The 11899-nt window shown below is 35.5% G+C and overlaps 1 protein-coding gene across 2 annotated transcripts in view; it reads left to right on the forward strand.

The window, feature by feature from the left end:
- The window catches only part of TBC1D23 (TBC1 domain family member 23), a 31672-nt gene extending 20995 nt beyond the window's left edge, over positions 1-10677 (forward strand). The window contains exons 15-19 of one of the 2 annotated variants that reach the window (XM_058824668.1): positions 1039-1083; positions 4074-4162; positions 6924-7059; positions 7558-7752; positions 8923-10677. In XM_058824668.1, coding sequence (XP_058680651.1) covers positions 1039-1083; positions 4074-4162; positions 6924-7059; positions 7558-7752; positions 8923-9004 — 547 coding nt within the window. In that variant the 3' untranslated portion in view covers positions 9005-10677. The remainder of the gene's footprint in view (positions 1-1038; positions 1084-4073; positions 4163-6923; positions 7060-7557; positions 7753-8922) is intronic. The other variant, XM_058824667.1, reaches the window with a different exon arrangement.
- The last annotated feature ends 1222 nt before the right edge of the window (positions 10678-11899 follow it).

The following is an 11899-nucleotide window of genomic DNA, read 5'->3' on the forward strand; positions in this document are numbered from 1 at the left end:
TGGTTTTGTTCTGTTTTGGTTTTTTTCACTGCTGCATCTTGGAAAATTGAGTTTACCTCTTTTAAAGATCTTGATTTATTCCAAGTCCTTATGTAAAGCTGCTTTTCAAACTCAGAATCGATACTTGTTTGGTTTTTGTGTCTTTGGGTACAGCAGGGAATGAGAATGTGCAAGTAGACTGAAGAACATTTTCAAATTTGGAAGTGATCATTCCAAATAATTATCCTAACTAAATAGAAGAATAAGAGCATTCATCTGTCAGAGCTTTAAATGAAATGCTTGTTGTAGTTCTTTAAATTCCAGCCTTTGAAGGTGTGTGTTGAATACTAAGACACTGGTATTCAGGAATCTCAGAAACCTAGCATTTGTTTGATGGCAGGATTTAAAATACATGCCAAATGATGAGTAATTTTTAATAGTACCTCAAATCATTCCTTCTTTCTGTGTTGGAAAATGATTTTCTAAAATACTATTACTACTTTTATTTCACCATTAGAGGCAAAAAAATCTTAAATAATATTTGGTAGCTTTTGCTTTGTGAGGACTTAAACTGAATGACTGAAGATTTAAACTGAAAGAGAGTAGATTTAGATTAGATATTAGGAAGAAATTCTTTACAGGGTGGTGAGGCTCTGGCACAGGTTGCCCAGGGAAGCTGTGTCTGCTCCATCCCTGGCAGTGCTCAAGGCCAGGCTGAATGGATCTCTAAGCAATGTGGCTGGTGTAAGGTATCCCTGTGCAGGGCAGGGAGTGGAACAAGTTGCTCTTTAGAGTCCCTTCCAAGCCAGGCCATTCTGTGAAATCAGGTAATGCTTATATGTACACCACAGGTAGCCTATGAAATGCATCTTTTAGTAGATTTTTTTGCAAATATTTCTTTACCTCATGTCCAGCTTTCATAGAGCCTTGTTTTTATTTACAAGCATCCTCTCTGAAGAAGATACATTGCCAATATAGAGAATTTCAGCTATTTATCTAGGTTTTTCCTTTACATATTTTTAATTCTTTTGTTCTGTCCTCTGCCCCAATGAACTGTAGAATACCTTTCAATATTTCCTGGCCAGACAGAGCAAGCCTGGAGCGGTAAGCTTGACAATTCAGCAGTCTGACTAAAACCACCTTTCTTGTATTTAGCATGGCATCACAATGTTTGTAAGCATTGGTTACACTGACAAGATTGCTTGCATATTTTGCTATGAATTTAATTTCTTGAAATATATTAAAACTGTTGCTTTTTACAAGCACTGGTCAAGAGACTAAAGGAAGAAAAAAGAATGTATTGGCAGTGCTTTCTTCTCTTAGTTTCTGCTTTGTTATTTCTGTTCTCTCCCTTACTATTGCTTTTTATAGTTTTTTTTTTTACCTGTCATTTCCTATATACATTTTATTAGTAAACTGTACTAGTAGAAGACACCAGGAATGATTACTGAACAAATTATGGCTTAAGGTTTTAACAAGAGAGACTATAATTATGAAAAGTAAACTTTTCATAAAATATCATTAGAACTTAGATATGACAGGGAACCCATACAGAAATTCTGTCTGGAAGCCTCAAATTTTTATGCATCTTATCAGTTGGTGATAGAACATGCTGAAAGAAGCAGACATGCTCATTATTGGGAAAAAAAACCTGATAAGTAAATATGCTTTGCAATTCTACCTCATCTTGTTCACATAACTGCTACATTTCATGCAAATGTGGAGGCCCTTCACATTTGATTCACATACAGTGTCTTATAATTATTTCAGAAATAAAAGTTGTGACTTGGGTTTTTATAAAATTACTTGTGGTAATTGAAGAGCAAGAGCAGCTCATGCATAATCCCTTTCAAACTTTGGTTATACTTTAGGAGTTCTGTAGCTTTTGACCCACTTACACTGAAATGCATGAAGGTTAGTGCTGGATGAATTAATGAAAATTTTAAAAGTGGGTTTTCAAGGGTTTTTGACTAATTTTTCTTTCAAGTAGTTTGTACATAATTTGAGCTGAGAGTCACCCAAAAGCATCACAGAAAGGTGTTGTTCATGTGAGAAAAATCAGTAGTAATGTTATGTAGAAGAACAATGGGAAAGGCCCAATAGCCCATAGTATATTTTGTTAATTTAGAAATACTTAAGGTCATGGGGATTGTACCCCACATTTTGTTGATCTGTTTCTAGAATATGGTAAGCAAGTGTTAAAATACCAAATTAAATATGGTGACTCTTTGATAACTCAGAGATGCAGGAATCTGTGTTTGTAACCAAGAAGTTTTGATATATTGAGATTTTACTTTGGTGATTTTGTTTATTCCTTTCACTCCTATTGCATATTTTCTTTCATTGGGTAGATGCAAGAATAAATTGGCTCACACTTTATATCCCTATAGTATTTTCTTAAAATTACAGTTCTTAAAAACCTAGAATGGCATTTTTTTCTGTATCAATTTAATTAGATCTACTTTGTGTTTATCACCAAGATGTTCTATTTGGCAGGTTTGCTACCAAAGGACATTGCATTCAATTTGTAACCATGTAATGATGGTCTTCCATGTAAACAGGTTAAAGGGAATAAATTTTTAGTTTGAGATGTTACCAGGCTTTTATAAAGTAGCTTTTTACTCTCTTGTCCACTCTTGTCCTGACTAACTTAATTTGATAAACACCAGTGAGATCTGCTTTTAGATCCTCTACATAATTCAATTTGAGATTATTTAAATGTGCTGCTTCTTACTCAATTGGTGTGTATTACTAAAGCATATTTACAAAAGCCTTCCATATGGAAGCACTGCCCTCTTGGATTGTCAGTGTCATTGATGCTTATTGTCTTAAACACTAATGAGCATGTTATTGTATGTTTATTTTTGTGCCATTGTAGACCACATTTCTGTTTGTTTGGTTTTTAAACTTTTCCTTATTTTGTTTATATTAGTAAATTTTACCCATAGAAAATATTTTTTTTCTTTTCTAACTTTGAATTCTACTTTCAGATATCCCTAAATAACATTAATTTACATGTTACTAAACTTGTTCCTTGTCCAGCTTGGTTCTACAGTAGCATTTAAACTGGAGTTTGTGAATGTACTTTAAACAAGCCAAGGCTTAGAGTTGGTAGGAAACATAAACACACAGTATGGGGAAGGAGTTATTGAACTGGAGGAAAGGGACAGACAGGCTTTCTGGTTTTGTTTTGAGTTTTTTAAAACTGCTAAGTGTTGTCAGTTCTGAAGGCTAAAATTATGAACTGTTTGGTTTTTTCAGAAATTGCCTGAATTGTTGCTTTCTGAACTTTCAGATTTTTCTCATATTTTTCAGGTATTCTTAACAGTTGAGGGCAAGAGCTTTTAATTCAGCTGTGACTCTGTAATTGCAGCATTCTGAGCTGGAGCTTTAAAATATCTCAGGATTTGCAATTTTACTGTCACACATAAAGAGTCAGTTGTGTGTGTTTGTGTCATTTGATATTATCTGCAGAAACAATTGAAATGTGATTTTTGACAACACATGAATATCACACTGGGGCTGGGATTGTAGCAGTAGGAATTGTTTGAGCAAATATTTCAAGATTTGACTCAAACTGGACGTAATTATCAGGAAGTCAGGGTTTAGACTACCATAGATGGTTTGTAGTGTGTAGTTCTTAAGGCATTTTGTTATCTTTTGAGGAATTAACCAGAAAAATGAATTTCCAGATATGTTAGTTGATAATGTTTGTTTTTTACTTTATCTGAATTTGGCATCCAGATATGTTTTCGTTTCTTGCTAGAAACGTAGCATGTTGTCAGTTTTCAGGTCTGTAATGTGTGCTGCCATTTGACAAGGTGAGCAGAAGATGTTTTTTTTTAAACAGAACAGTATTTCTTTCCACTTTCTCTGTTACAAGAGTCAGGCTCCCAAAGTGACTGAACTATGTGCTTTCACTAACCAAGCTGCTTGGTGGGTCACTCACTTCTTCCTTGCAGGCAGCTTCATGAGAGTCTCTTGTCCTTCTCTGTTGCACAGCTGTGTTTACATTTTGCTAATATGTTACTGGGGAACTCAGACCATCAATTTGAAAGTTACTTTTCTTCTCCTGTCCTTTTCATTGCCCACAGACATGTCAGCAGCAGTGACAGAGTAGGAAAACCCTACCGTGGTGTGAAGCCAGTATTCAGCATCGGAGATGAAGAAGAATATGATACTGGTACAGTAGAAATTTTTTCTTTTACCTAGATTAGATTATTTAGACAAAGTTATTAAACTGGACTAAACCAAACACTGTATCTTACACCTTTGTCTTGCAATATGATACTTGTCTATTATTGTTGTTCATGTATGTTATGGTAATGTCTAGGACTGACCCTCTTCAAATACATAGGAGCAGATTAAATAAAAAGTAATTTGGGGTAAGCACCAAACAGCCAACAGGAAGAAATTGAAATAAGCAGATTTAGGGCATCTTTTGTCTTCACTTGTTATTTCTGAAGTAAAGATTGTTTTCAACACTGATCTTGTACATGTAAACTGGCAGTTGTGCCTTTATTACTCACAACAATAAGCAAAATATAAAGGACCTAGTTTGGCTGATAGATCTCAGTTTAAATGTCTAGTATTGTCATTTAGTGTAATGATCTGAATTTCTGAAATACAGTTGGAGCTAAACTTTAAATGGCTAATGTGTGCACACCTCTCCAGTGTTTCAGACTTGGCTTTTTAGCACTGAATCTATTAATAATTGATTCATCTCTTGATATGCATGCACATCGCTGTAGAAAAAAAAAACATGAAATTTTTATTTAAAGTTTTATCTCCTTGAAAAACTACAGGCAAAATTGGAACACCACACATTTCATAAAGGTTTGTTTGGAGGGTTTTTTGAGAGCAGCTCTAACATCAGAATGGTTCCAACCTACTGTTGCCCTGGTTTTGCTCTGGTAGTTTTAGCCCACTCCCAATCATCATCTCACAAATAACTCTTCTGTGCCAAAAGGCATGTTTGGCTTGTGTTGGACAAACAAGTAACCAGTCTGAGAATCTTTGATATGCAAAAGAAGCAGTTCAGGAAGATTAATGAGAGTCACAGGTTTAAATAACATTAATGACAAACAGTTGATCATCATCTGCAATAAAAATTGTGAAGGGGCAAAATGAAATTATCAGGCTTAAGCTTTAATCCTAACAAGATATTTCTCCAAATGCCATGTAATTAAGTTTGCACAGTTCTTTGAGCATCCATAATAGTGTTTTGCAAAGTCTGTGTAATTTCAGAAAACCAGCTCCTCCAAGACAGATTGTCTAGAACATATTTTCAGTAATACTTTTTTACTAAGTTCTATTTATTTAATATTTGCTTTTAAAAGCACTATTACACTTGGTAAGTAAGCAGAATCAGAGCAATTGGAGTAAGCAAAGCCAACACATGAACATATGAACATATGAAATTAAATATATATGATCTTGATACAGAAGAATGCAAAAAGTGAATCTGTTTCTGAATGATGGGTTTTGTGAAGTTTTAGTGTTTGGGGTTTTTCTGTAGTAAGTAATTGCAGTCAGCTGTAGTTATTGCAGCCTGCCCTAGGTGGATCTGCTTGACCAGGTGACCTCCAGAGATCCCTTTGGTCCTCAGCCATTCTGTGTTTCTGTGACATGAGGGTGGATTATTGTTCCATTTGCTTCAGTTCCATAATGTATTTTTCTGTGAAAATGTTTCCCAAAGTGTGTTTCAGATTCTGAATTGCATTGAAGTAAATAGTTTTACAAAGTCTAGGAAACTGGCTTTGACAAAGGCTCTTTGAAGAGCTGTCCTGAGTTATTTCTGGGAGTAATTTGTATGGAGTTAATATAGATAATTGTGTTAGATAACTAGGTTGCTTAATTTCGTCTAATGTAGCACCAAAATGACTATGTAAACATAATCACTATCTTTAGACATAAAAGCAGTATTTTGCAACTAAGTAATAACATATACAGAAGTTTTGGGTGTTTCACGGAGGTCTGTGCTGAAAATTTCAGGTTGGAATATGTTCTTAAATTTCCTTAAGGAGGATGTGAAGGCAAAGACAACAATTTTTGCTAATGATCCAAAGTTATCTGGAATAGTATGGACAGACTGAGTCTTTTGCTAATTGGCATGACTGGGTATTAAAATGGCACATGAAATTCAGTATGAATTTAATGCAAGAAAGACATTAAAAACCCCCCAACCACGTCTAGTTTCAGATCCAGTGGTGCTAGAATGATTTGGCTGTGTCCAGCTGCAGTGGGTTTATAATAAGTAAGCAGTCATTAACAGTCAGAAAAGCAAATCAAATGCTCAGAAATCTGTGATTCACTCACACATTAAATATTGTGTGTCTTCTGCCCTTGATGTCAGAAACAATGTTTGAACAGGACAAGGTTCAGAGAGGTATAAGTAGGTGAGGAAAGCTGTGATACAACTTTCACAAAAAGCACAGCTGAATTTTATGTGAAAGAGACATTTTAAGGGAGAAAAAGTGATCCACAAAAATAATGCCTATCCTTGAAAGAGATCAACAGGTGTTCATTTCTTCTTGTAAAAGAAACTGGAAGCCACAAGAAGAGATTCTCCTGGACTGTAGTTGTCTGGCTTTTGGTACTCCTTGCCAAAAGATATTGGTGGTTTAAATGCAAAGGGTTTATATGGCTTCAAGGAAAGTCTGCACAAGTGACTACCATTGTGAAAGAAATCCATGAAACTTTACTGCATGGACAAATCAGACCAGCCTAAGATACCCCCTGATCTAAAAATGCTTGTCTATTGAGAGAAAATTAAGAGAACTATCAGATATGCCTTTTTCTTTCTTCCCTCTCAATAATTCTGTATGGTTAGGTACACTTGCTTTGAACCAGTCCAGCTACAGTGGATTTAAGTGAATTGAAAAGTTGGCTGATGGGTGTGAATTTTATTTTTTTTAATGTTTTTCCCCCTCCATTCAAACCAGATGAAATTGACAGCTCCTCAATGTCAGACGATGATCGAAAAGAGGTTGTCAACATCCAAACCTGGATAAATAAACCTGATGTGAAGTACAACTTTCCATGCAATGAAGTAAAAGAAAATGGACATATGTTTCCCAGGTACTGAATTAAGTTCAGTGAAAACATCCATCTTGATATACATTCTAAAAAACAAGTGTTGGTCCCTTAACTTAGCCTTTATATTAAACCAAGAAATGAAAGTGTCAAACAAACTGGAACAAAGTGTTACCGTATTTGCATTCTTGTATTTGCAGTGCTGTAGAGTGGTAATTATGTAAAAAACCGGGTGTAAAGTTTTGCTTTGGAGAAGAAGGTAGTGAGGAAAACTGAAGGGGGAGGGAGGGGCTGTGCACCAGTAATGCTGGCAATGCCATGTCTGTTTTCAGAATTGGCTGTGCTACAGCACTCAAGGAAATTCTGAAGTCTTTTGTAGAGCTTTCTTCATTAGATATTATGGAAGTATTAAAACTGTTTCTTAGATCTGGTAGCTGTATTATCTACCTCTCTCCATGTAGTTTAGTCATAGAATTTAACTTTCTAAATTGATGATATTTAATTCATTTACAATACTAATTTGTATTTTTCTTTTCCTTCAAGTCATCTCCTAGTAACAGCAACCCATATGTACTGTTTGAGGGAGATTCCATCACGGAAGGGACTGGCTTACATACAGTCTCGACAGGCACTCAACTCTGTAGTCAAAATCACATCCAAGAAGAAACACCCAGAACTGATCACCTTTAAGTATGGAAATAGCAATACTTCAGGCATAGAAATCCTGGCAGTTGAAAGGTAAGCCATCTCAGTAGCTGAGGTGGAAATGGTAATGATATCCAGGGTGCTGTACACTGGAAATCAGGGGTATGCTGTAATTCCCAGAATTGAGTTCAAAAACAATAGTTTTTATGTAGAATACATAAGTCAGATGTGAACTAGGGAAAAAGATTTGCCAGTAAAATGATGGGTGTTTGAGACCCAGAAGAGAGGAACTGCCCCTACAGTGTTGGGGATGGGATGTGTGCAAGTGTTTTCTTTTTGTAATAGATCTTAAATAAAAAGGAAGTGGACAGTTCTCTGCAGCAAAAGTATGGATTTGTGAACAGTGGGATTTAACAGTATGGTGGAGGTTTTTTTTTTTTTTTTTTGAGGTTTTTTTTTTTTTTTTTTTTTTTTTTACATCTGACTCATATTCTCTGTGCATTGTGCAAGGAGTCCAGAGCCTGAATTCAAAACTGTGATTCCCTGAAACCTGATTCCTGGAAGTGACCTGTTGCCATGCTCAGTATTTGCATGCTTGAGGGGGAAGGGGTTAGAGGGAGTGGTGTGTCAGGCTTTTTTCCACTGCTGCAGCCTGCTGTTCTTGGCACTGTTTTAAGAAGGTTGCTGATACCAGCTGGATGTTTTCTCATCTTCCTTGGAGGGAACTGTGTCCAGAGGATGCTCTGTTTTCACAAGAGAGGGGAGATGAGTTTCCTTCCTAACTAGGGATGTTCTCTGCCTGTTGGTTCCTTAGGTTTGTAAAGATAAATTGAAATTCTGCAGAGAACTTTACTGCTTGTTGAATTACTTAATCACCGTCTTGAGGAGTGAAGCAGATTGATCTAGAGCTATAGGAATTGAAAAAACAAAAACCAAAATACCACAAAACAAAATCCAAGCAAGGACTTCTATGCTTCGGTCAGACAGTGCTATCTGTAGAGATCTGGAATGGCCTGACCTATCCCATTGTCAATTTTTCTTTTCAAGATGGCCGTAAAGTACGCCTCAACAATTCTAAGTTCACAAAGAGAAAGTTTCATAGTATAATCAGGAATTAAATGTTGTTTTCTTCTTATTTTTTTCATTTTAATATATTCCCTTCTTCCCCTCCTCCTAGACAGAGGAAGAATTAAAAGAATTCTGGAAGTCATACTCAAAAATTTTACAGTGAATTAATGATGGCTTTTTCTAATTCTTTTTAAGGTATTTGATTCCAAATGCAGGTGATGCTACCAAAGCCATAAAACAACAGATCATGAAAGTATTGGATGCCTTGGAGAGTTAATAACTAAAGACTTTGTAGAGACCAGTTTATGAAGAAGAAGCAACCAAGATACTGTATGTGGACACAAGCTGACTGTTTCCCAACTGAATACTAACTTAAGAGAATTTTTCTGTTTGCTGGTGGGAGTGCCTGAGTAGCAGGCTTGAGATAGGGTAACTTATCCATTTCTGAACAGGATTTTTCTTTGGGTTTTTTTTTAAATTATATTTTTTTTGTTTTGGAGAAGTGTTTATTATAAAGGTCAGTTTGTTTCTTTTTAATGCAGCCTTAATGGGAGTGATGTGCATCTTTGCAAGAGCAGATGCAGCTGGGTTCATGTTAAGTATGTTAAAGGAATGAAAGACTGTGAGATACAGAGGAGCAATTGAAAACAATGGTTTTTAAATTATCATCCCTTGTAAATAAAATATCTCCATTACCTACAGTCTAGAAATTGGATTTTGCCTACCAGGTAGTAGCAAAGACTAATTAAAAATTTAGGTTTTTGAACAAGGCAGATACAAATCTTAAAAACAGTTTTCACATTAAAAATGGTTTTGTTTGAGCTGCAGATAAATGGAAAAAATACAAGCAATTTGTAAAATTAGGAGGCTTTTAAAGTCTTACCAGCTACTAGGCTAAATAAATGAAATTGGTGGTAATGATTATTTTTAAATACTAAAATTAATTGTAGTTTTTACTACGGGGTTGTGATTTTTTTTAATTATGCAAAATTTTACATTTCATAGGTTGAGGCTGTTTCCCTTGTAAAGATGAGTGTGTGCATTGAAATGCAGGTTTCATGACAGAATATGACAGCTGAAAACAAGTTGCCTTGCTCCTCAGAAGCAAAATATCTAAGAACTTTAGATGTTTAAAACTCAGCACAAAAGTGAGTGCACACTGACCAAAGGTGTGTTCAGCAAGAAGATAAATGCACAGAAAACCAGGGGAGAAATTCCAGTGCTGCATAGCTGTGATAAATGTGTTCTTAACCAGTTACCTTCATTGATTCGAGCATTTGTTTCTATTATTCTGAGTAACAATTTCTAAATTAGTGAAGATTTGGGAGATGGCAACTCTATGACTGTTCATCATAAGCTTTCCATTTGTTCAAGAATGGTTCTCTTGTTCAAAGCTCAGTACAGGAATGTTCTTATGGACAAGGCAGAGCATCTTTGTAGACTGATGGGAAATCACCGAAAACTGTGAAATAAAGACAGTGGGGATTAGCTTTGCTGCATGAGATCTTCTGAGTACTTGAATCAAAACCTATGATTTGGTACTTCATCAGAAGGTAAAACAAGTTAAACTGACCTTTATAAAAAACAGTTATTCTAAGTTATTTTACTAGGAATCAAGCTAGGGCACCTTAATTCTGGAACTAATTACCTTTTTTTTTTCCTTCTTAGTATCTGAGTAAACACCAATAGAACTTGAACTGTTGAAAATATTTGCATGAAATTGCACCTGGGCCAATGCTCATGTATTTATAGTTTTGCCCAGCAGCCGTTGTATTACATTTTCCTCTTCCTAGTCCCTCCTGAAAATATCCTCAAGAATCTCTGACTCTGTGCCTACTTCAGCAATGAGAATTTTTCATGTAAAGATGTTTGTGCTACTGTTTATAAACTACAGTTGTAAATAAACCAGTACAATTTGAACATAACTTGTTCTGTCAAAAGGCTTTTAGTTGCATACTGTGTAAATTCTCTGAATCAATTAAAAGTTTTTCCTAAAGGTGTTTTGTAAATGGAAGTGAATTTGATCTTTGGAGTGGAAGATGCTGATTATGTATCATAAGGAGCTACTGCCAGTGACTTCTTAATGTAAGTACTTCAGAATTTAAGTTAATTAATTAAGGACTTTTGGGTGAGCATTCACAGAAAGGTCAAAGTGAATACACAAATAATCAAGTTATAGAAAAGGTTTCTGCATAAATTCCAGACTTCTCAACATCATATTTTTGTTAGGAAAATGTTGACAGAATGATACAACATATTTCTCCTAGTCAGAAGGGGAAAAGTGAAAATGACACTCAGTTGTTAAACAGGTGTATTGGAGTGTTAAATGTGGAATGTGGCTAATGTGTATGCTTCACTGTGAGGACAGCAAACACAGCAGACCTTTGAGATCTACAGCAAGTAAAGCAACAGGAAGTCAGTTCTTAAATCCCTTCTCTGTAGAAACATATAATCCAAGCCATTTAGAGGCTAATTATTTGTAAGTTTTAAGGCAATGTACAAGTTATCAACAGACCTCTTATCTTAAAAAGCTCAGCCCAAATTATGAATCATTTCAATGGTGCTGGTGTATCTCTACCCACAGTTTCAGGGCCACCTTTGCCTTTTATTGTACATACCTGTAGTTATTGGTTTTGTTACAAAACTTCTATCACTAAGCAAAAATTCTAATTATAATACTGCAGTGATACTTTTTGAAAAGAAAAATCAAAAAAGTTGGTATGCTACTTCCTGTCCCTTTTAGCTTCAAGGATTTTTTTTAATTATATTTGCTAGAGATGTGTTGGCTCTTGTTTTATTCTGCACGCACCATGGTCTATATTGTTGAATATAAGGTGACAGTTATGATGCAGGAGTGATAGAAATGAGGTCTGGAGTAGGAAAGAAAGTCTTGGAGTAAACTCCCCTGCCTAATGAAAGCTCTTACCTTTGTGTCATAGTGGGAGTTGGTGCTTCTGTGCTCACTGATGGCTCTTCATTTGTCTCACAAATTCTTTTAGATTCTGGTTTGTATGAGAATTTGTAAAGAACTTTGTGTATTACCCACCAAAAACACTGTTGATTGCAGAGTTGTAATTTTTAAAATTGCCTTTTTCTGTTAGCTCTAACACCTGCGATTGGATCTTTTCCTTCCAACTACATATCAGCTGTAGTTTCAAAACCAGGTACTGCC

The sequence above is a fragment of the Ammospiza caudacuta genome, chromosome 2 (genome assembly GCF_027887145.1).
Source record: "Ammospiza caudacuta isolate bAmmCau1 chromosome 2, bAmmCau1.pri, whole genome shotgun sequence".
NCBI classification, from domain to species: Eukaryota; Metazoa; Chordata; class Aves; order Passeriformes; family Passerellidae; genus Ammospiza; species Ammospiza caudacuta.